Source organism: Passer domesticus, chromosome Z (assembly GCF_036417665.1).
Source record: "Passer domesticus isolate bPasDom1 chromosome Z, bPasDom1.hap1, whole genome shotgun sequence".
Taxonomy (NCBI): Eukaryota; Metazoa; Chordata; class Aves; order Passeriformes; family Passeridae; genus Passer; species Passer domesticus.
This window is the reverse complement of record NC_087512.1, coordinates 53,855,796-53,881,289: the sequence shown is the minus strand read 5'-3', so window position 1 is coordinate 53,881,289 and position 25,494 is coordinate 53,855,796. Positions and strand designations below refer to the sequence as shown.

The window sequence follows — 25,494 nt, the reverse complement described above, 5'->3', positions numbered from 1 at the left end:
AAAGAGTAAAATGTCCTAAAGTGATGTTATGATGCTTGTATCTCCAGCCGTGTGTTCTGTTTAACGTAATATCTGTGCCTTCAAGACTGGCTCTGAAGAGCCAATGTTTTGTTTTAGTTTTTTGTCTGTCTGCTCCCCCACAGCTGATGAAACACAGAGACGGAGCAGTATGTAGTGCAGCTTTTGCTTTTTGCTTTGCTCTTGCTTCTGTTGTGCTGCTGCTTTGCTTTTGCCTTTTGCTTCTGCTCATTAGTTAGTTTAGCTAAGCAGTCCAAATATTTCCCTGGACTGTTTTTCCTTTCCCTTTTTTTGGAACCACTCAAACCTGCTCCAGACTGGGACCTGGGAAACACCGAAAGTTTACATCTTGTGGCTGCAGCAGCTATCCCCAGTGCCGGAGGGAGCGACAACAGAGCGACCACCCCCAGAAAAGACTTTCTGAATTTGTCATCCTTTTCAGATTGGTGAAAGAGTGTTGTCATCTGGTATTGTTCATTTTGTGTGGTAGGGGTATTTTGCCTGCCCAGCACAGGGGGATGGTCAAATGCATTTGCCTGGACAAATGCATTACCTGGCATGTATTATCTTTTCAAGTAGTTGCCTGTAATATTTCCAACTTCCGGAAAAGATGTAAGAGATGCAAATATGTGTCTTGTTGACAAGTCAAAAGATCAATTCATTTCCATGTGCACTGAGGAGAAAAATGTGGGAGTTTTATTAATTTAGTAGGAAGTTACTTTGTATGCTAAAATGAAAGATAAGTTTTCTTATCTAATTTTCAATTGACAAATTGTTAAAATCAGATAAATAGAATATAATTTCCAGAGTTTGTGTGAAACTTTACATAGTGCTTATCTGTCTACGTACCATAATGTTGTAGGCTTAATTTCTAATAAAAACTTGCTATATGGTATCACTCACTATTTTATTGTGTAGCAAAATTTCTAAACTCTTGAATTATAAATGCTTAACTTTAAAATTTCTTGGTATGCTTGTGATTGAGTGTTCTAAATGTAATATTTCTTCAGCTCCATTTCTACTGAAATGTATCTTAGAGAAACTGTATCTTGCATATTTGCACAGACTGAAAATTCTGCTTTCCGTTTCATAGGATAAGAAGTGGGTTCTCAATCATGAAGATGTCACACTGGGGGAATTACTGGGCAAAGTAAGTAATAAAGTGAGGTAAATAACATTTGAGTAAGTATACTGTAATCATTAAGCTATTTCTCTATACCTTTTCTTTTAAATTGCTCTGGTATATAATTTTTACGTCATTTTTTACACTAATACACAAGACAGCCTTATGCTTTAAACACGTGTAAATCACACTTGCTAGTAAACATTATAATGGTTGTGCTGAAAGTATTTAACTAGCATACATATTTTTTCTCTTTTGGAAGTGTTTTGAGCTAACTTGATTTCAATAAAGCATAATGTGGCTGTTTTACTTTCTGTAGTTGGAGAAAAATGTTGCAAAATATAAATAAAACATGTAGAGAAACAGGTGTATGTTTATGCTTTTGTGTATAAAATTTGATATGATATGACTAAAGGATTATTTATTAAAACAAATGCTAATTGTTGTGCATGATTATTTTCACTCATTCATTGATGGAATTAGATAATTTCACAATCTTATTAAATCTTGTATAGTTCATAAACACGTAGTTTACAAAGTCTGTTTAGAAACTACAGGTCTTTAAAATCACGCAAACTTCTCACTTTTTTGGCACCTTTGCACCTGCAAAGACCATTTTGGGTGTTACTCTGGACACAGAGTAGTTTGAAAAGATTTTCCAAAAGCTGAGAAAATAAGATTTAATGAGGAAGAGACAAATCAAAGCAGTTAATTGCATTGTTACTATGGTACACACTAAAAAAATCAGTAAGGAATTCAAGAATAGGAAAATAAAATACTGCCATAAACTTCTGTTTCCCAGGAAAAAAAGCTCTTTGGCAGATTAAGTTGACAAAAAGTATGACCAGATTGAGTTGTGCCTTCATAAAATACAGGTACTGCAGGATCTTCACATTCTTAAACAGGATAGTATCAATGGAGAAAAATAAAGATGTTCCAGCCACAGAAAAATCTTTGACTTGTTAAAAAAGAAATATGAATTAGTTTTGATTTAGTGTAAAGACAGTGGAAGCAATTTGAAAAGCATTTTTAGTAAATTCAATTTACATGTGCATTCCATGTTTTTAGCACAAAACATTTTTAACATTCAGTAAAGGAAACTCAGAATTTTAAAGGAATTATAGAAGATGTTCTTTAAAAAATACAGAACAGGATAAAAACTTTATTGGAACACAGCATGATTCTTATGCATTCACCTCTAAGAAGATGTGGTCATACTAAAAAAGATAAGAATGACAGGAACATCCGCATCTGTATGACAAAATGTGAAATAAGCTATAGCCATTCACCACAGAAGTGAGAAATCTGAGAGTCTACAAAACCTTGAGTAGCCTGGAAAAGATGAGGAAGAAATCACAAAATTTTAATGTGTAAAAGATGCAAGGTTTAAAAAAGATGAAGATTTTCCTTCACTTCAGGGGTGAGTGGTCATTTTATTTACTCAGCATTAATTCCATAATACCCCACAAAATGAAAGTTGCATAATAGGAATGTGGTATACTAAAAATCATGCATCTAATAATGTTGATTATTGTCAATAAAGAGGTAAAGCATTTTCAAGACTTAAATAAAGATTAGGGTGGGTTTAGATTTCACTGTTAAATACTTCTGACTAGAATGGTAGAGGAAAAGTGACCTGGGAGCAGCTCACCTGCTTGCCTTGGGCTCCTCATGCCATTTCAGATCTGAGAGGTAGTGTGCTAGCCTCTGGAAGTGCTTTAGAAGGACTGTCAGAGATCCTAAGCCTCACTTGCCAGCTACATCTTCCTTGTCCCAGCATACAGGAAGTAATTCTGCAGGCATGTTCAGCTCTGCATTTCTTCCCTTATTACTGGAAGCACATTACTCTTTTCCATCTGAGTTTCTTTTTTTCCTTTTCTGTCATCTTACTTTGGCAACACTAAATTCAGCTGCATTATGTAATGAAATCTTCATAACTCAGCAAAGGAAGGAAAAAATCTCCAGCAGACTTTTTTAAAGTCACATGCAGCCCCAGACACCAGGACATAGAAGTGTAGTATGTCTAGAAATTAATCAGATGTAGTTTCAAAATTGAGTTGGGAAGTTTTTTCTTTGGGAAATACAAAGCTTAAGTACAAGTGTGAGATCTGTAGTTTTCTTCTTGTTTCCTTCTCTTGAGGTTTTTTTTTTCATTGATACCAGTGTTTTATACCTCACAATTTCCTTCTTGTTTCAATTTGTGTCCTGATTAATTTTCCTTTTTATTAAATAAAAATGCATCTTCGAATTTTGGTGGATTATTTTCTGGTATTTATTGCTTCATTTTTCTTCTATGAAAGCTGAAGAAAGCCTAACTTGCCTTGGGGGTATGTTGTTCACTTCCTAAAATGTCTGATTATAAAAGGAGCTGCTTTCTAAAGTCTTGTCCAAAGGGAGCCTTACAGATTTGTCTTTATAGAGCACTGCTGAGCTTGGGTTTTAAAGAAATTCTGAATCACCACACCCAACAATACATTTTGCAGTGGGTTTAATTTATGATAAAAATTAATATTCAGTGTTTTCATTCTTCGTATTTTGTATTTTTTCTTTCTTGTATATGAGAATGTTTATGTTATTTTGGTGGGTTTTGTCACAGTTTTTGAGATCAGTTTTTGGTCTCTTCCAGACTGGGAGTTAAAACCTATTTACAAAATACGATAGAGTGAATATGAAAAAGTGCAGGAGTAAGAATAAGAAGAACAAAGTACTACAGTCAATGTCAGTTGATTTGAAAAGTTACTAAGAGGTTTTATGAGAAAATTCTAATTACTTAATTAATGGTGGTTTTTTCCTCTTTCCAGCAAGGTTGAAACAGAGCTCATATGCTGTGTCCATATAATAAATGTACTATGTCAGAGTGAATGGCTTAGGTTAGGGCAGATACTGAAAGAAATTCTCATTAGACTTCATAAATACTTCCTAGAGTTCTGGTCTACTTTCAGTAGCTCTCTGCATTATTTTTTTCTGGCAATTCATTAAGATTTTATTTACCTGGAATTATCTTTTTTCTCCCGATTTCAGGGTAATTTTGGTGAGGTGTATAAAGGAACATTAAAGGATAAAACCCCTGTTGCTGTAAAAACTTGCAAAGAAGATCTTCCTCAGGAACTGAAAATAAAATTTCTGTCTGAAGCCAGGTAGGTTCTCTAAAATTATTTGTGGCAGGTTTTTTTTTCAGTTTTTATCACCAGATGCATTTACAAAACCTGACCTTCTTAAAAATTCAAAAAAGCAGAAGTCAAACTTTTCCTTCCTTTCTCTCTCTCAGTACATCCACAACTGTCGCTCTGGTAACTAAGCATTGGCATTTTTAACACGTGAATGCAGTAGCATTTTCACTTGCTGAAACCATCTCATTAACAAAGCAAGCCACACCTGTAAAATAAAATTTTGTGCTTTCATTCTAAGATGTGCCATGAGGATTGGGATAAGAAGACTAGAAGATGTTATTAATTTAAGTGTGATTATACCAGGCCTAACTCCTGCCTTATATTCATGGCTAGTAGGGGTGATCAAATGTGCCCAGATTACTTTTCTCAGTGGGGTATAGACCCCATTTAGTAATTTTCTCTTTGTAAGAAGAGTTTGCTCCAATAGAGGTATTTTATACTGTGTCAATCAGCATGAGATTATATGCTTATTTTCCAAATTATAGACATGACACAATGTGCAAAGCATTCTGAGTGTCAACTGATGTGCATAGGTAGATTCTGAGACTCCAGGGAGAGGGCTGTCTTGAGATAAATGTAATAATTTTTAACTACCTTGCTCTGCTGGGGTCCCGGTTGTTGGTTTCTCTGGGTCTGGATTGAGAGCACTTGAGACAGTAATTCATGTTTGGACTCAGGTGTTTATTATTTCTCATCAGAAGAACAATCTCACTACTTTGAGTTCAGCAGCTTTTCATTACAATGCACAAGATGTCTAATAAACTCTTGTTACAAAGTATTTTAAGACTAAACTATCCAATTAAGAACAAACACCTAGATGATTTTCCCTTTTAACCCAATAACTGATCCCAAAGTGGACTTTTCTGCCCAATTACAAAATGCCACCCAAACCCATGAAGAGGAAGGAAGAAGCATGAAGAAGAAACCCTGCGCCCTTCACCTTGCTTCCATCCGCAATATACTAAAAATCCCAACTAAATTTCTCACCAAGTGATACACCTACACTGCTCTCTATAATCTATGTCACACTTTTGTGGATTCTAATCTATCTTGAAGTCTAGTAAACTTCTCCATGAATGAGGGTCAAAGTCAGTGCTCCTCTGGGGATCAGGACACCCCAGAGCAGACAGAGAAATATTCCCAGTGCCCTGGGCTTCCACATTGCCCCTTTTTGCTATGAGACTTCATATGTTTTAGCTTCCACTCCCAAGCCAGTATGATCAGTATTGGAAAAAAAAAGATACTATCTGTGTTTATAGAATGAGGATCAGCTACCCTATCTATTGAATAATTAAAAAAACTTGTAACTTGGCAACAGCAGAGTTATGTCATTTGTTAAGCAGCTTGACACTAATAAGAAAAAATGGTCTGAAGAAATGGAATGTGTTATTTTTTGCTAAATGTGTGTGTAGGTTAGTATTTTACTCTTGATCCTTGGGAAAAAGGGAAAAAGAGGAGGTGCTTTGGGTCAGCAAATATCAGAAGGAACATTTAAGTTACAAGGTCTTTGTAGAGTTTTTTCTTGCTCTTCTTTTCACTTACAAATCATAGCATGCTGTTTTAGGCTGGAAGTGTTCTTACTAAATAATTGTGTCAAAAGATGTAATTTTTTCATTTAGTTCTCAAAAGTGATGTCCTTATAGTCTTCTAAAACTTACTGTATTAATTAATCTCTCAAAGTAAAATTGGAACAAGTGTGCTTTTGAACAATACAGCGGGGAAGCATACAGGCAAGCTGTGCATACTGTTTTGATGTAGCTCTACTTCTGGTCCACCTCTGAAATTCTGATTATATAGGTTGTATCTATATCTATACCTATATATCTGTAGGTTCTATAAGGGTTCTATCAGGCAATTTTTCAGTTTATAGATAAGTGTCACATAGACAAATGGTAAAATTATAATAATATTTTCTGATATATTAATGAATCCGTTATTATTTTCATTTCAAACAGAGTGGTGATTGATTTGTTACATTGATTTTGATAACAGTAATGATATTTTTTTTTCTTTGATAACAATAATGACATCTTCAATTAAAGTAACATTAAAGGTTTTAGATATTTTCCTGTAATATTTAATCAGCCTGTACAGTCAGTTTTATTAATATGATAAACTTCCTATGTGTTTTGCAGAATACTTAAACAATATGATCATCCTAATATTGTAAAACTTATAGGAGTCTGCACTCAACGACAGCCTATATATATTGTTATGGAACTTGTTCCAGGTAATTGTTTTGTTCCCTTTTTTTTTTTTTTCAGCATATTTCCATAGGTTTCATTGTTTCCATAATGTGAAATGTATTGTTTTCTATTTGTCTTATTCTGCCTTCTTATGACTGACCTCAAATGTCACCTGTGTGGCAAACCTTTGGAAATGCTGGATTCTACTTTGGAGTGGTTGAGCTCCACATATCTGTTGAGATTTTTACTGTAGCCTTTAAAGACAACAGAAGCTTCATTATTCTTCTAATGAGATATAAAATGTTATTTCCTTTAACAGTAGAGTTAGTTAGTGAATATTAATAAGTATTTAAAGAAACTTCATGTCTGGGTAATGTCTCAATTGTAATAATTCTTGTTTGGGTCACCTTTATTAATACGCATTTTTTTCTTTACCAAAATGTATTGTTTGGTTTTAGGGTTGCTCTTGATTTATTTTTGGAATTGGGTTCATTTTATTCAGCAATGGCTGAAGTGAATTTCAAATTACTGGGATGATAACAGCTTTTGGGCAATTTTACCTCTTTGTTGATTTTCTCAGCAGCTGGAAAATGTGTTGGTTTGGTAGCCTCTAGTACTGCTTAATATGCAACACTGTATTTGGTTTTTATATCACTGAATTTATCTTCAAAATTATACAGCAAGCTGCTTTAATAACCATTTTATTCAGGAAGACTTAGATTGCTTATAATTCTTGAATACTGGTTGTAGAGTGAGAGCACAGATGAAATATTTGACCTTGTGGAGTTTTCTGCCTTTATTAAATTAGATTATACTAGATTGTTATATTTGTATGCACAATTAACTTTATTAAAATGGAAACTGAAAGCATTGTCCTCAGTTTTAAGGGGTACTTTAGTAATCAGCTTCTCCAGACATCTCTGAAGATAAAAGTAAATCCTGATCTTTTGACACCTTCATCATTCTGGTTCAGGTTTTTCAGAGCCTTGTACAAGTTGTTGAAAAAGGCTAATGCAATTGAGGAGGAATTGAGTGAGAACTTTCTTCTGATTCTTATGCCTATTTTGCAGTTCAAGTCTATCCAAACATTCTAGGGGTTGAATTTGCTTCAGAAAGAAGCCTCTTGCAAAGAGAATTGTTGCCCTGATTCAATGGTCTGTAAACCCCTTGGGCTGGCTGCTCTGCCTGCAAGCCCTGATAAACAAGTGTCTGCCTTCAAGCTGTCACACTTTCCCACATGCTCTTACATGTTGGCACACCAAAAGACTGACCATATCAGCAGAAAACATAAGGATGCCAGAGAAATGTCAAATCACTTAGATGAGTAGAGAAGCAGTGATTCTGATGTTACTGTTTTTCTCTTTTTCTAGTGACAAGTTTGGATGAGATTACAAAAAATGATAGTTAATAGTGCTCTGACTTGGTATTTAATGCTGCCCTTTGAGGAACAGGATAGTGGTAAATTTGTCTTCCACTTGACACTAACTTTCTCAGTATCTTCATTGTTTTGTTTTAAAAGTGTTTATGCTTGAAGGTGCTTAAGCAGTTTAACTCTGACATTCTGTTCAATAATTAAAAATGTCAAGTTTTAACTTAAAATTGTGTTCTGTGAATGTATGGCTGGGAACACATGTCATTTATAAATGTCTGACAGTTTTTTCCCTGAAGAAAAAATTAGAAGCATCTCCATAAAACAATGGATTTTTCCTGTGTTTTCTGACTTCTGACTGTTTCCAAATTTCCTGCCATTTTTATATCCCAAATACACATAGGCTGTACACCTACTGTGTCTTTTGAGACTCCTGTGGTGTGGTTCCATAGCAGCTAATTCTGCTTTGCATTCCAAATTCTGATTTAAAATCAGTCTTAATTTATTCAGGTCTTACAAATGTATATTGAAACTTAGCACTTTATATATAGAGAGGTGCTACTCTGTTAGTGATTCTGTTATGAACTGGCTGTGCAGACATATCTTTGTTGCAGGTGCAAATGGGATTAAAAACCATGCATATGGGTAAAGGCATCAATGAAAACAGTAAAGAAGGGTTGCAGATGCATCTTTAATTATGTGTCCATTCTTTGTTACGTGCAAAAATAGCCCAAATGTTGCCAGCAAGTAGCAGAGAAACAAAGTTGTCAAAGACAATTATTCTTTGCAGTTAACTCTTTTCTTAGGGGATGTTAACATAAGTGACATGTCTTGTAGTAAGAACTTAATCACTTTATAGTGCTAAAGAAATAGTAAGATGGGTGATGTAGGAAGGATTAACTGAAATAATAAACAATGTAGCATATCATGGATATATCAAATCACAGAATCATAGAATGGTTTGGGTTGGAAGGGGCCTTGAAGATCATCCAGTTCCAACCCCCCCTGTCATGGGCAGGGGACACCTCCTGCTACAACAGGTTGCTCAGAGCCCCACCTTACCTGGCCTTGAACACAACTAAGTACATACTTGTAAGAAAAAAACATCCTTTACTTACTGTTCACTGGCTATTTGCCATACTGAACCAACTGTACATGTCCTCCCAGTGTCAATCCATCATAGATTAGTCCAGTACAGAAGGAAAGACTTGGTCCTTTTCACAATCTACCTATCAAGAAATTAGGGAAAGGTCTTAATGTACTGTATGTGTGTGTTATATAGATCTCTCTTTAAGGGATGCACAGACAGAAAAATGTGTCTGATCTCCCTGCCATTGGCTGGGTTTTTAGAGGGCCAGGTCTCTTCTCTTTCTGCAGGTTCCTCTGCAAATGGGAAGGAACATCTCGTAAGCAGAATGTGTGCACTGTTTATTTATTGTAGAATTCAGATTTAGTATTGCTTTCTATAAGCTATTCTTTTAATTGTTGAAGAAATAAATTAAGTAAAATGTTCTTTGTTGTATACTAACATAAGCTAAATTGTATGTAGCAGCAATTTCCTTCATGTATATATGGAAAGTTACATGTATGCAAGAAATGTGACCTAAAACCACCATTCAGGAATTTACAAGTTACTAGGAGATAATTTTTTTTTAAATTCTAAACAAATTTTCCTGCCTTTCCTCCCCTCACCTTCCCAAAATTACCAAGATAGCCATCGAAAAAAAATCAATAAACTGTTACTATTTTTGTTATTAATGTTTTATGTGTTTGTAATTTGAGATCTATACACGAACCTGATTTGCAGGCTTAAGTTATACTAGCTAGCATCTATGAAAAGGGAATCTAGCTAAGCAGATGGTTTATAAATTTCTGTGGTTGCATAATGGATAAATTTGCAGTAACCTTTAAGGCACTCTTACAAATAATTGATTTTATTCTTTTTTACCTAAATGACATTGAAATACTAACTAAAAGAATAGACAGAGTGGATCTTTATAAGGGCCCAATGCTGTAGTTGCTTTTCAACTATCATGTAATAATAAAACCCCCTGAATTTTACAGTGGCCTGGTTTTCTTCTGCGAAGTTTTTAGTAGACTAAGAAATGCAAAAACAACTCTACTTGGAAATTATTATCCTTCTATTAAAACATTTTGTGGAGAATTTAGCATAGAGATTTCCCCTTCTTCTTCTTCTATGACTTATGACTCTTTCTCTATGACAAGTGTTATTTCTAGTTTGAAAATATTAGGATTGTTAAAAAGAGTGCTGCTTAGATAAATCAGACTGTTGCAGCATGTTAGTGTCTTGTATGATTCTGAACATCATATAGGTTGCTAGAGGTTATTTTCTTTGTAATATTCCTCTTAATTTTTACTGCTTTATAGGTAAATGCTCTCTAAGATGGATTTGATAAGGTGTGTTGCAAAGGTCTCATTTGGTGGAGTTTTTTTCTGGTATCTTCTGATCTAAAAATAGGAATACTGCACTGTTTCATAACTGAATACAACTGAATCTGTTGTGATACATTTTAAGTACGCAATTTATCCTAAGAAAGATAGAGGAAGTTAAAATGAGAATTGCTAATGAATTTTGGGGAAAGAAACCCCGTATGTTGAGGCTTGCCAAATGCTTGATGATAGTGTAGAGCCATGAGTTTGTATTGTCCTATGTACACTTGACTGACCTGACTGAAAAGTGATGTAGTAAATGTGCAACATGAGTCTTAAAGCTTTCAGGGGGAATTGATGCATATTTGCAACCATTGGAATTTTCTAATGCAGATAATCATTTGTTAGGGATTGTTTCCCACATGAAAAAGAGCAGAACTTTGTGTAAGAGTTTATAGTGCTGTGCAAGAAAGAATATTACTTTCCTGTAATGCCAAGTCAATCTGAAAAACGGAGCATTATACTCATATTTTCTGTGTTAATTTATTAATTTTTCTTTGCTCTGTGTCTGTTGTCCCAGTGGAATTTCTGTGCTTTGTCTTGCATTGTTGACCTTAAAACTGAAGAAAGAAAAATAATTACGAGGAGCTGCTTTGGTATTCAGAACAGTGAAAGAACTATTTGCCATTGTCTCTTTATGTCACACAGGGCATAAGGAGTTTTCATAACAGCTCATTTTTAGCAAATTTATATGATGATCAAAAAGACTGCCTGGAATACTGCCAGAGTCCAGACTGACAACTGAGACAAATGGATGCTGAATTTTGTTGGGGCGAGGAGAAGGTTTATCAGGAAAATGCTGAAGGGGCTGCAGCAGGGGCTGCTTCCTGTTCTTTTCAGAGTGAACTCAACATCTGTTCATGAAAAAAAAAAAAAACAGGAAAAAAAAGAAACTAAAATCCCCTTATCTTTTACCCTTTTTAACTGTTATCTTTCTGGCCCCAACTTCTCTTTTAGTGATCATGGGCGACAAAATGCATTTTAATTAATTGCAGTACTCAGGACCATTTAACTGCATTTTCATTTGCTTATAATTTATCACTCAATCTCCCATGTAATCAAAAAGGAACTGCAGGAGTCCCATTAAAAATATGAGTATTTTTTCCTCTTCCTTTAGGGGAAGAACAAATCAAGATCAAATGTAATCTCTAAGATGCAAAAAGCAATCCTAAGCTACAGCATTTTTTCCTCTCCTTCTTTATGTTAATTTCAATTTACTTGAATCTTAGTTAGTCCTGAAAGGAGAATTTTAATTTAGAGGTAAGAACTTTGCGTGTCCCTGAAATATGTGTTCTGGAACGGGGCATTTTGAGGATAGATGTGGAATCCTGTGGTGCAGTTACTACTTCATGCAACTATTTCACCATCTTATCTTATAGCTATTCTATGGTGCCTCTGTCCCTCCAGCAAAGAGTCTGCCCAACAAGCACTATCATTGTGCTTGCACCAGCTCTATCTGAAAAATTTGTCTAATTAAAAGTAGATGCAAACGTCTTTGTGTGTTCCAGTGCTTGATTCAAGGTAGTAGATGGAAGCTTGAAGTCACATGTTTTGTGGCCTGCTCCTTTTCGAAGCTGAAATGTTTAATCTCAAGTTGGTAGCTTGCTTTCTATGTTTTGGGTTTCTATATATTTAAACCTATATATATTTTTATAACCAACATAGTTAAAATTAAAACCCCAAAAATATTTTGGAATAATTTTATTTCTGCTATGTCAGGCATTCATATATAGGCAATTCAAGTGTCTGTTGAGTCTTAATATAGCTTCCTCTGGCATATGCATTATGCTAATATGATCCGTGATGAGGATATTATATATTATGGTATTATGAAAACTAGATTATATTCCTGTCCCAGGACCTGCTTCAGACAGTTCTAAACAGTTTCCCAGCAGCTGTCTCTTGGCTCCTGATCCATTCTGTGGCCAAAGACCATATTTATCCTTTTCTAGCAGAGATCTGCTCTGATCTGATTCTCATCCCCTCTCCCCAATGTGTTCATGGACATTTTTCATTCTCCTACTAATGCATTGCATTTCACTGGGGTACCAGTGTGCCTTCCTGATGCCACTGTAGAATTCCTTCTGATAATAGATACCTGGTTTAAAAAAACCATCTTCCTTTTTAACAAACTTGACAGGGAGTTTGTGTTCGTTGTTTTAGCTAACTCATGTTGGTATGTTCTGAATGCTGTCAGCTGGAAAGAGGTAGAGTTATGCCTGTACATGTAAACAGCTATGGATATATCCAGTAGTCTAGTGGGAAGATTGTCAGAATTAGGTTTCAGCTGTACTCAGCTTATATCCAGACATGTGCAGCCAGCTTCCAAGGGAGAGTTCAGCAAGGTCATAAGTTCTGTCTTTGCAGCTGGACAAGGTAACCTGTAGAGGTCTGTTCTGAATCATTTGTGATGCAAATTGCCTGTGCCACTGATTCAGAAACAAATCAGAGGCAACAGGTTTTATTAGCTCAGATGTGGCACTGCTGGATGTGAAGTGCCCTGACTCCCAGGCACACCTGGAAAGAGCACAGCCATTTCTGTCGTGCCTGTACTCAGAGTTACCACTCCTGGAAGTGTTCATAAAACGACTAAACCTGGCACCTCTGAACCCTGTTCATGCTGTCCTACCTGTGGCTGGCTTTGGCCTGGCTTAGTTTATTCACTCTCTTTCTTCTGAAATGTGACTTCCATTGCTATTTTCTATGTTAGGGCACTTTTTAACGTCCATGGGGTGTGTTATGTCAGAAACATATACAAATAAAGCGTGATGTCTTCCTGACCTACCAGACTCACTTTTTGGCTTTTGTTGGAAAGGAGGGCTCTAGGGCATAAAATGTACAAGTTCCTACAGGTCCATTATAGGTAGTGCTGGGCAGCTGATACAATTGACTAAATCTTAAATTACTTTTGTGGAACTGCTCTTATTTTCTGCATGTAGTGGTAATTCTGAGTATAGCACCAAATCACAGCTGACTTCATGCATTTCTCTTGTTACTTGCACTGGAGCCAGTAAAACCATTTTTAACCAAAAATTCAGTTCTGAGACTGAGATACGTATAATTTATTTATTAATATGAAATGCAATATCCCTATTATCTTGAGCTTTTTGCTAAATTAATTATCTTCTTGGATAAAGGAGAGCAGCTGAAGTACATGTATATCATGACTTACTTGAGCCTTAGATGAGACCTCCTGTCTCTGAAGTGCCACTGATTTTATGCACAGGAGATGGCACAGGCAGAAGCTATCAGGAATGCTGATTGATGCTAGGAAATATGTGAACTTTTACTATCACAATGTGTGATTCAGCTGCTGTGTCTTCTACTTTGGTGTTTTTTTTCTCTTTCCTACTTTTGGAAGCAGAGATTTCTATAGAGATAATTAATATTTTTTTCCTAATTGCTTCTCTTTAGAGAGCCCCTTAAACTTTATTAAAGTTTTGCATGATCTCACTTGTTGGTTGTATTGGTTGTACGTCCTCTGCAGCTGCTTTTTGTGAGCAGATTTTGGATCTGAGTCCTATCTTGCAGTCACATCCTGAGTACACTGTCAAATTAATACAACAACAAAAAAAGGGTCCATCAAATTCCAATTAGAGATAAGGTGCAGTGATAGTGATTGTCTGGCTTTGTTTTCTATTCTGTTCTTCTTTTTTTCTCTAGTCAAATACGTTATCTTCTCATTATTACTGGTTAGTGAAGCCACCCTCTGTCTACCCTACAGTTTCTCTTCACACAGATTCCTGTCTAGCTTTTCTCTCACTTTATCCTCTCAAGTTTCCAGCTTCCCTTTTGATTTGTCCCTGTGTCTCTGCAACTGGCTGTGCTTCTGCCTGTGCCATCTCCTGTTGTTGGGCATTTCACTCAGAGAGCCAGACACCTCCAATAGATTCCTTCTCTCCATGTGTCTAACTTTTCCCTCTCCTCACCAGGCCTCCTGCAGTACACACACAGACCCTGATTCTTCTTCCTTGCCTTGCTCATAACCCTGTGGTGCTCCTGTGTCTCTTCCTCCCTCTTTGCTTCATGGATTCCAGATTATTAAGAAAAGTCAGATTCCTTTGTAGGTGGTGATTAAAAATTCCTTTTGTCTCAGAGCTACTGTTTAGTGAAACAGGACCAAAGCTCTGGTCTCATTTATAGTAGCACTTCAGGCTATAGTTGAATTTTTATCTCTTCACATGGTCTAGGCTTTGCTGTTACTATATTTTTTACCAATATTCTACAAAATCAAATCAGCAAGTAGATTAAACTAGAAAATCCATTTTTGAAACTGAATAAAAACAATCAAACATAAAAAAATAGTGAAGTGTTTTGGTAGTTGCAAAAACTTCTGTATTCGACTTCTTTCGTGTTATTTGTTGTTATTCACCCTTTTTTTCAACTTTTCCTAGAGCAGTTTTTACTATAGTAGCTATTTAATGTGTCTACATTTAAAAAATGTTCATAGTTTTTCTTTAGATTAAAAAAATCTTCTGTTCTTCAGGTACATTCTGTTTCACATCAGTTATCATGTCTCTGTAATCTGCAGTACTTTTCAAGGCCTTTGATTATGGATTATTGAGCATAATCAGTTTACAGGAATTATTTATTGAAGAATGGAAGACCTCCTGGGGAGGTCTTCCTTTCAGGTAGCTTCTGAAGTAGGTTTTATCTCTACACTCACAGTGGGTATCCTTACAGCCACAATACTAAAACATAAAGAATCCAAGTAGTCTGGGTAGTGTTGTTTTGGCAGCACAGAAGACAAGGGATGCTAGCTTTGGATGCCTCACTATGATTTCTGGTTTCTTCTTGACAGGTGATGGCAGACTCTGTTTTGGACAGGCATGTACATCACATAGGATATTGAGTTCATGTTCTACCTTATTTGATCCACCTGAAATCTAAAGCAGGACTGCTGAGCATTGTCAATATTTCCTTTATTTTGATAATCATATGTCTGTGGTCTGTCATCCAGTTGAAAGGAAGTGAAATAGCATGCATAAATGTGTTGTAACCTTCTTCTCATCTTCATTTTATCACAGTGCAGTTATTTTGTGCTCATGAGTCATCTCTGTTCTGATCTCATCACAGGTTGTCTGCTAAAAAGCCATCCACAGCACAGTTCTGGTACAAGCCACATTTTCTCTTCTCTTTACTTCTTTGCTGTTGCTGCTCCTGTCCTTGGCTCTCAGTGTACACTATTGGTTTAATTTATTTTTTCTTTCTTCATATTTTGTTTTAACATACAGATATTTCTACTCATACTTCATTACTACCATTGTTAATAATACATTGGCAGCACTTGGCATTGTCATAACAACTTCTATTTGCTTTGCTTTACAGGAAGAACAAAGTTTTAACTGAATTTCACAATAGTACTCTGTATGCAGTTAGAAAAAATAAACCTTGGGTTTATTTACAGTTTCTGTTACTACATATATAAAAGAACAAAAAAAGGGTGTAAGTACTGCATGGCACACAAGTGATGCATTAATTGAAGTGTGAAGGCTAGTACTTTATTGAAAATGTGTTTTATCATTTTTAAACCCTTCTACTTTAAATAGTTTGTCAAATTGCTTCTTACATACTTTAAAAATATATCTCTTAGAATTCCCTAGAGATGCATTTTTACTATTTTAAATTCATAGAAGTAACTCCATTTGGGCATGTGTTTTTGATCCCATGTATATAGGATTAAGATACTGGTCAATAAAGGAAATTCTAAATTGCTTTAAGTCTACTTGGAATACTGACCATTTAAATTCTCAAATTTATAAATACTTAGAGATGCAGATAAAGGTAATTTCAGTAATATTGCAATGGCCCATAAAGCAATTAGGAATGCTGAGTTCTAAAGCTCCCTTGGGTTAGGTGACCTTTAGGACATGTGGCCACAAGCAAGATGCATCTGCATGATGAATATGTGTATAAATATAAGAAGAATTAAGCAACCACTTTAAACAAACATAGTTAAAAAGGCTGTTTAACAAAGGAAATTCCCCCACTTTATTGAAATTTATATGTGAATAAGAATACATATAACTTCCTATAATTTGTAATAATTGGTATTGTACAGAACATTTATTAATATTTGTATAATTATTTATAATGTTATTAGGGTACTAGATAGAGATACAATATATAAACAATGTATATCTATATACCAATTCAGTGGGAGATTTCCCATCATCATTTCAAAACATATTTTAGTTGTGTTCAGTGTCAGAATGGTTGTCAGAATGATGCCAAGAGTGCCTAGAGCAAGTAGGTAGGTGTCACTGTGGACACTGGCTCAGGAAAACTCTGAAATATGTGGTCATAGTTGATTATAAATGCCAGTCAAATCAGAGATTACCATAACTTAATACTTCATAAACCTATTTAACATTTTTCATTGTTGTTTCTTGGTTTCTTCTCTTAGATGACAGGGTTTGTTTTTTTTCCTCTTCCAAAGCACCAGCTTGCTTTTTTGCGTGCAGAGGAGTGAACTGTTCTATTACCATATGCCACTTATTGTACAACAAGAAGTTTGTGCTGTAAAGCACAGCCAACACTAGGAAATGCTGATGCGTGGTATTTTCACACTCGCAGAATTCCAGCATGTAATAAGAAATAGTTCCCATTCACAGAAAAATACATGAAGGGCTGTGTTCAGAAACCCAGTTATAACAGGCTGCTCACATGGAGCTTCTGCTTATGAATTTCATTTTGTCCTCTACTTAGTAAAATAATTATGTTGTACTAGGAAGGGACTCCAGTGCTGTTATTTATCCTCCTGTAAACCAAAAACAGGCAATCCATCTCTGCTAGGTGATAATATATATATAATGGTGTAATTTTTTTTATAATTCTTAACACTGTTAAAGTGTACCTCATTTTCTAATGGTGTTGTGGGCCATTTACTGGAATAACAGGTAGCTGTGCAGAATACAATGGAAATTACATATAAAAGAGAAATCGTTGCTTACTATTGTGTAGTCTTCCTAGTCTCATTGGTCTGTTTATTTCATTTTTGTCAACAGCTATTAAATTGGAAATAATGCTCTGACAATACATGCTGCAAATACTGAATTAGGGCTTTCATATTAAAACTTATTTTTAAAAGTACATAAAGATGTTACCTAACCACTGTTCTGCACTGAAGAGTTTGTAGAGAAATACTTTCAATTCAGCCTCGGAGATATTCATGTGGATGCTTTGCTGTGAAGATGAATAGTTGGAACATTGACCACACTAAAAGTCAGAATTTACTGAGGAGTAACCCTGTTACTTAAAAGACAGACACTTAAGCCTATTTTAGTATCACAATGATGAGGATAATCAGATTTACCCTAAACATTACATATATTGTACAGAGTGAGATGGGTGTTACTTGGCTCTTTTAGTTAGTGCTACTAACACTGCTTTTAAATTAATATTAAACAGAATATTTAGAAGATGTTTTTGCCATTTCTATGCAAGGACACATACAGCAAAACAGAACATGAAAACCCTGCGACTGATTAAAGTAATGTAATTAAAATTTGGTGATAGGCATTTAGTACACTGTATACAGCTTGAAGTATGGTGCTGTTTTTCCTGGAAACTCTAGAATTTCATACACTGCATGCCACACTCTGAAAATCACTTTCTGATGGTCGTGAATTTCACTGGCATGTAATGGGCTTGTGTTTTGTGAGTTTGACATGTTCTCATGTTAGGAACTGAGCAGCTTTTAATATCATTCAGAAACAAGTTGTTGAAAATTGGGATATTAGTGTGATTGCCTGAGCATATTGGAAACTAATTTATAACATGTATTATTTTTAAAAATTTTAATGGATATGGTTGGGTTTTCTTTTGTTTAAAGTTTAAGTTTCCTTCTTGTTGTTACTTGAGAACAGATAGTTTCACTGTTGATTGTGGAGAGCATTAACTTATTTATACGAAGAATTTATATGAATTGTGACAATTATAGTTTACGCTGATGTTGTTATAGCAAGTTTTTTTAAATAGAGAATTTTTGCAAGATTTTGAGGGAATTTGTTTCTGTGTGGTTTTTTTTTCTTTTTTGGGTTTTGTCCTTTTTTGTTTGTTTGGTCTTTTATCTATTTTATTTTCCCAGAATATCACTGAGCTTATCTGTCTTTTCAGTTCTTCATAAATGAAGTTGCTAGCAATTCTTAATCTTCAATATTGAAACATTGGTTGATTGACAGTAGAGTGTTTTTTAAGACCTTAAATGTCTTTAACGTCTTAAATGCATTTTTATAAGCTGCCTTGATTTACTGCTCTTATTCAAGTAATGCCATGGTTTGTAAAGAGGGGAAGACTTCATATTCATAGAGGCTTGTAGTCATACTTTCTCATTCAAAGATGACTCCTGTGTAGAGAGTAGCAAGGTCTCAGCACATAAATAACAAAATTTTTGTCAGCTTGTTGTGTGTGTCTTGGAGGAGTGAGTTACTTAAAAGTTTTTTTTTAGCTGTCTGCTGTAACTAGAATAATTCTGTTTACATGTACAAGAAATGACACATTATTTATTGGAGTGTTTATCTTATTTTCCACTGGCAATACCTACTTTTTACCAGTTACTGGACTATGTCAGTAACCTCTCAGATTAAATGAAAGGTATTATTGCCAAGTCCAGTTTGCAGTAGTCATCTGTCCTTTTCACTGTCTTTTGAAAGTCACTATAGGATGGTTCAGATTAGCTTTAGAATTAAGGCAATCCAGTCATCTCTTGCTCTCCCATCTGTGTGTCACCCAGTCTGGGAGTAAAGGGCTGATCCAACGTAATGCCTGAAGACATTACAGTTGCACTTCATAACATCTGACATTTTCTTTAATTTTGTCTCACTTTATTTCTTACACAATGAAATATAAATATAGATAGCCTCTTAAAAGAAATCACATATGAAACTTTTAATATAATACCATCATTTCCTATTTCTAAGAAAAGGCAATATATAAAATCGTGTAACAGATTGTAAGAACAAATTCTAATAGCTCAGTCCTAATGAACAGAAACAAATACTGGGGCAATGACTGGCTATTCACTATCAAAGAATTGTGTAGTATTAAATGGTCTGCTGTGATTTTTTTTGTCTTTGCCTTAAAATATAAAATATTTTTTTTTCTTTGCCTTAAATAATAAAATGTATTTTGGAAAAGTCTTTTAATACATTTATATCAGTTAGAACATGGCTTCACACTGTTGGTATAATATTCTTTCAGGTTACCTTTGTCCTAAATCAGTTTTTCAGAATTTTTTTGCTAACACAGTTTTCTTTTTGTAAATTCTCCACCATGACCTTTCCTATTTCTCAGACAAGAGGACAGTGGCTTTGCTCTTTTGAAGGCAGAGTAATAACTGTTCACCTTCCACTTGCCGTGGTCAAAAGTCCAAGAAGAAAATGCTTTGTTACTCCTCCAACACATCAGTGTAGAATTAGAGAAACATCACTGCAAATGATCAATTAAAAAGTAATTACTTTCATGTAGCTAAGAGGACCTAATCTCTTTATTCACAATTAGTAGTTCTGTAATTAGAGAAGAATATGTAACATAGATTATCAGTTTTTTTGTCAACAGTTTGTGAGTCTGTATTAAATGTACACTAGTGAAGACTAGGTGTATCAAAAGCATGCTGTGCAATTTTCACTTTCAAGCACCTAGTATTTAAGAGAAAACATATTTTTGAAAGATGAGTTTCTTCCTTGTTCTTGAACTAGCCTCAAACTTGGGATAAGGAGAACAGCTAATAACCTGCATTTTGTTTGGCCTTGCATCCGTAATGAGAGATAAATGTGAATATCCTATAAGTGTGTCTCACTGTCCATATGTCTGATTTTTTAGGAGGTGATTTCCTGTCATTCCTAAGAAAAAAGAAGGATGAGCTGAAAACCAAACAGCTGGTGAAATTTTCATTAGATGCTGCCTCTGGTATGGCATATCTTGAATCTAAAAACTGTATACATAGGTAAGGAAGATTTTTTTTTTCTCATTATTGCTCCTTTGCTCAGTAGAAATGCAAATATTTAAAGGTGTATGGTGTTTACTATTACAGAAGTGAACTCTATGATTTCAAAAAAATATATTTTTTCTGATGAGTTGGTCATTATTGCTTGTCTAATTCAAAAATACTAATTTGGGTAACAAATAAGTGCTATATTATTTGATGTCTATAGTTTGGTGCTACTAATAGAAGTTAAAAATTCTTTTTCACCATAATGATATACATTGTAAGGAGCCTGATTGATACAGTGAGAATGAATCAAAGTAAGAAGCAGTCTGTGACGCTTATGTCACGTCTGAAATTTACAGGTATTCGCTGGGCCAACAGAGAAGTTAAGGTATTAAATTAATATTTTAAGTATTAAGAGCTAAAATTCTGTATATTAAAATATTAATTGCCTGAACTGCTCTCTCTGAAATATGGAAGATTATGGAGCATTATGCTGTTGGAGTTTCTTATTTCTGTTCATACCATTCCTTTTTCTTGTTTCTTCTCCGGTTTGACTCTGCCATTGCTGTTTATACTCCATTTGTATGAAAGGGGATGGAATTAGTTTCCACCTGTTTTGTTCTCTCAGTATAGCACAATATATACCCTGCTTAATGCTGTAGCTGAAATACGAGATGTAAGCATGATGATGATCTATTTCACAGAAAAATTATGGAGAACAAGTTTTCATTTCTCATGTTGATGTCTTACACTTTGTGGAACATCTGTAGATGAGCTGTGTGACACCTCATTTACATAATCAGTTCATTTAGGATTTAACACCTATCTGCTGAATGCTCTTATCAGAGACCTGAGTGGCATTTCTCTTAGATTTTCATCAGCAGTGAATGGGTCAGTTGCAATCCTGCACGTCAGGTTAATCAAAACAATTCTGCAAGTTCATGATGTATAAGAAACAGTGAGAGAAAAAAAATCCTAACTCATTATCTAAAACTATGTAATATTCCCTTAGGGAAATCCAAGAAAGAGATTGTAAGCATTCTGTCATGACAGAATGTGTTTCAACCTGGCTCTGCTTTTCAAGAATATAATGGCATAAAAATCAGAGCAAGTAACAGCATTAGTTATTTACACTAGTCTCATAAATGCTGCAGTGCTTAATAATTCCTGTAACACTCAGATCAGTGTTAAATCTGAAGTGGCTGTTTAAGCTCTTGTGTTCTTAGTTAATTAAAGCAAAGATAAAAAGAGTAACTGGATAACTGAAGTTTGTTATGGCAATTACTGAAAAAAATTGCAATATTTATTCATTAAATGGTATTGTGCTGCCTAAAATATAAATAGCTTTATTATTTTTCTTCATTTTTAACACTGGAAAAAGAGTATGCCTGCAGAGATGTGTGAAATAGAACTATTCTCGTAGCTGTAGATGACAATGTGGCTTCACTGTATCTCTAGAAATTTGCTCTGCTGGTTGGTGAATAGGAACTGCTATTCCTAAAATCTGTTTACAAAGCTAATAGTGATCTAGCGAATGTGTTTCAGAGAGAAGATATGTGGAGTGTTGTCTTATCATATTAAGATTTTAGTTTTTCATAGTTTTCAGTTGGAACTCTGAATACAAATGTGTCATGTAGTTCCCAAGTCAGGAAAAAGAGATGAAATCTGACATTTTGTTAGTGCCATAGACTTGCCAATGCACACAGCTGGGTTACACCTACTGTAGTGCAAGGAGAAAAGAACTTCTTCCCCCTTGTTTACTTTTTAACTTCTAAAATATTAATGAAATTTGTTGGTTATCACAGATTGTCACAGAAGGTTATCATACAGAGCTAGCACTTTCCTAAAGGAAAAATCAGAATTTTTAGGTAACCTATTCTGAATAAGAATAGAGTTTTAGTGTAACCAAACAAGCAAACCATGTGTTCAGAAGTCCTTACTTTTATGAAGCACACAGGTTTATAAATCAAAATACGCATTTCCAGTATTAGTTTACCAGTCTTATTTTCTTTGGTATACAACATTCTTTTTTGTTTTTTGTGGTTAGTCATAGCATATGCTTACTTTATTTGTGAGTTAATTCTTCTAAATTTAATAGGTAAACCTAATGAAAATTTCAGAATTGGTCGAACAACCAACCAAGTTTAGTGATTTTTGCAGTAACAATAAAGGAATTTGTGTTGGCTGGTTTTATTTTTAGTTACTAACACAGGTTGATTACAAATGCTTACTCTGGGGAAGTAGCTCATGAAGTTTTAAAATGTGTTTGACCAATGGCTAAACTGCAATTTGGTAGGCTTAGCATACAAAGAATTTTGCTAGGTCTGTTCCCTGTTTGAGTACCGATCCAGGATTTGTGGGCACCCTGGGGAGTGACTGGAGGTGCGTCAGTCTAGAACCCCTGTCTGCCACGGGAACCCAGAAAAGCAGGGAAAAGTCAAGATGTGTTGTGCTCCCTGAGCAAGTTCTTGGGTGTTCTAACTCAGAAGCCCACTGGAATTTCCCAAGCACTAGAAGTCCAGCCATGTGGCTTCATGGTCTGTACAAGGAATCTGGGAGCCTTTGCTGCCTCCTCTTTAGGTCAGGTAGGACAGATTAGTCATGTGCAACTTTAATGTTGACAGGAGGTAATGGGAATGGAACAATTTAATTCATAGCAGGAAGAAGCTTTAACACTGTAAAAAGACTGGTGATTTTCTGAATGAACGTTAAACTTGTTCTTTTTTTGTCAGAAAGTTCATCTACTGAAAGTGGTTCTTGGGTAAAAAAGAGGTGAGAAAATTAGCTAGAGAAAATTAACTAATGGACTTAGCAGTGGTTAAAAAAACCTTACTTTTTTCATTTGTTTAAAGGTCCATAGGCATTGATTAATATTGCTTAAAGGTCAGTAATGTATAGTTAGAAATATTTTCTGTCATATAGATTGCAGTAAAATGAAATTGGTTTGCTTTGCTGTTGTCTTTCTGCAGTATTCAATTTAGGTCCTTTTATTTAAGGATTTTTTCAGAATCCTGCATATATATTTTTAGCAGTTTAGGTGACTAATTTAGTACCAGGCATATTTGGCTACCTGCTAAAGGAAATTAGGGCTACTCATCAATTTATTCGCATTATTTTTGATGCTGCTCTTTAGTTGTAACTGCAGTAGCTACACATAGCCTTTATATTTTAAAATTCTACCCAAATTTGTATTGGATTTCGGAAATTATTGTCTGAATTACGCTTTAACTTACCCTTTCAATAGTTGGGATAGTGCCACAACTAATGTGCTGTTTGTTTTCCAATTTTTATGTGTTAGCCATTTCAGTAGGTGAAAATGCTTACATTGGCATGTAAGTGGTTATTGAGTGATTATTTGATCTATATTTGCATTTTCTCTAGCATCCAGATATCACTTGTTCTTTGCTCTGTCTCTTTAAAGAACAGAGATGACTGCACTTTCATTGGGACAAAAAGCTGCCAGAAAAGATGTTATTGAAAAAATAAAAAGAGTGGTTGAACATCCACAGAAGAATGTAGTAATTTAATCTCCATTTAATTAACATGAGGTTGAAGAATTGTTTCTTGCTTTCATTTTTACCATATGCTATTGTTTAGATAGTTCAATTTTTCTGTTAATTAGAAACAGAAGACAAGGTTGAAAATGTGATAATTTGAGTTGTCTTAATAAGCATTTGGGAGTGGCCTTCTTTTCTGGCACTTGATTTGCATGTGGTGATTTCATTTGTCCATAATTCATGTTTAATTTTCAAAGCAGTCTTGGGGGCTATAGGAGGGAAGCTACAATTTCTGTTGGACTTTATTGGATGTAGAGAGATGTCTTCTACAAGATGAGGTTGACTTATTTGCAGTAGATGCACTATGAGTGTGAGGAAACAGGGTCCAAGTTCCTTGCATTCAGTGTCAAATTTTCCTTTCAGTCAATGAATTTATCTTCTGGAAGTCTCCTGTATTGTGAATTAAAGATGCGTTAGTTGGTGAGAAGATTATGTTCTCTAGTCTAGTTCTTCTGTTTTTAGTTATATTGCTACTGCTTCTGTTTGCCTTGGTTTTGTACCTGTGAAAAACCCTGTGTTGTGTTAAATCTGGTTTACTTCCATGTTATGAAATCCTGACCCTGTGGATATTAATTCAGGATTTCTACACTTTTCATTAGATATGTATAATTTAATTTATCTACATATAAATTGCTAGGAACATTCTTGCTTCCCTGCTACTAATCTACTGCTCTGCTATGAGAGCTTTTTTCCCCTCTCAAGTCTGGTAACTGCTAATGTATAGAATTTTGGAAAAAGAGTGTCAGAACCCTTTCATAACCGTGAACTTAAGAACTATAATAAATAGTCAAGAGGTCTTTCATTTCCTGTGAATCTTCTGTTTCTGCCTGGAACAACAGTTCAGCTACCATGAAGAGGATGAAAAGTGATCCTTTTCAGTTTAGCAAAGGTGCTGCTCAGTTCTGTGTGTTTCACGAGGGATTGGAGCCTCCTGGGAGCAGGAGAGTGACAGTTTAGCTCCAAAATGCAACAGGTCTCCTTCCTAAGGAGGAGAAAAAAACATGTCTGCTTGATTTCTCTACTTAAATCCCGTGGAAGACAGTAGCTAAAACGTCTCTGTGCGTGCCCTTGGGAGGCTCCACACAACCCTGTGCTCCTTGGAATGACAGCTTTGGTTCTGTTCTGCAGCAGCTTGGGCACTTGTTTCTCTGAATATTGCATTTCCTCCCAGCCAATTGCAATGCCTGAGGACTTTATTGCAATTTCTGTAATTTTCTCTGCTAGTGTATGGCTTACAAAGAAAGGCAACATTTTGGTGGTAAACCACCTCAACTCTCTAAGGTTTATTGCAAGGATTAATTTGCCATTATTAATTATCTTTTTATGATCCCTTCAGAATTACATGTATAAAACAATGATCTGAGATTGCTGTAGCTTTCTTTCATAGAAAATTTATTTATGACTGAATGAAAAAGTATGTACTACTGTATTGATAATATCTGTTGATCATGCTTCAATTAATAAGTCTTTGAGAGAATTATGGTGAGTGCTACACTTAAAACACCCTATAAATGTAGTGAACAATCATAGTTTTGATCCGTTTTTGTAAGACGATGTCTCTGCTTAATATAAAATGGTTTCAAAGCATTTTTTCCCAATATAAATATTAGAAATATTTCTATTCTCTCTAAAGATAAAAACAAATGGAAACTTTGATGAAGAACTGTTACTTTCTACAGGCCACTTTCT

The 25,494-nt window shown here is 35.0% G+C and overlaps 1 protein-coding gene across 21 annotated transcripts in view; it reads left to right on the top strand.

Moving 5' to 3' along the window:
• The window catches only part of FER (FER tyrosine kinase), a 160,468-nt gene that overhangs the window by 104,240 nt on the left and 30,734 nt on the right, over positions 1 to 25,494 (top strand). For 20 of the 21 annotated variants that reach the window (XR_010353706.1, XR_010353707.1, XR_010353708.1 and 17 more), the window contains 4 exons: positions 1,112 to 1,168; positions 4,163 to 4,278; positions 6,447 to 6,541; positions 20,140 to 20,263. Coding sequence is in view for 17 of the 21 variants with exons in the window: in XM_064404888.1 (XP_064260958.1) it covers positions 1,112 to 1,168; positions 4,163 to 4,278; positions 6,447 to 6,541; positions 20,140 to 20,263 (392 nt within the window). In the remaining 4 variants the exon portion in view is untranslated. Of the gene's footprint in view, positions 1 to 1,111; positions 1,169 to 4,162; positions 4,279 to 6,446; positions 6,542 to 20,139; positions 20,264 to 25,494 lie in introns of those variants that run through there. The other variant, XR_010353709.1, reaches the window with a different exon arrangement.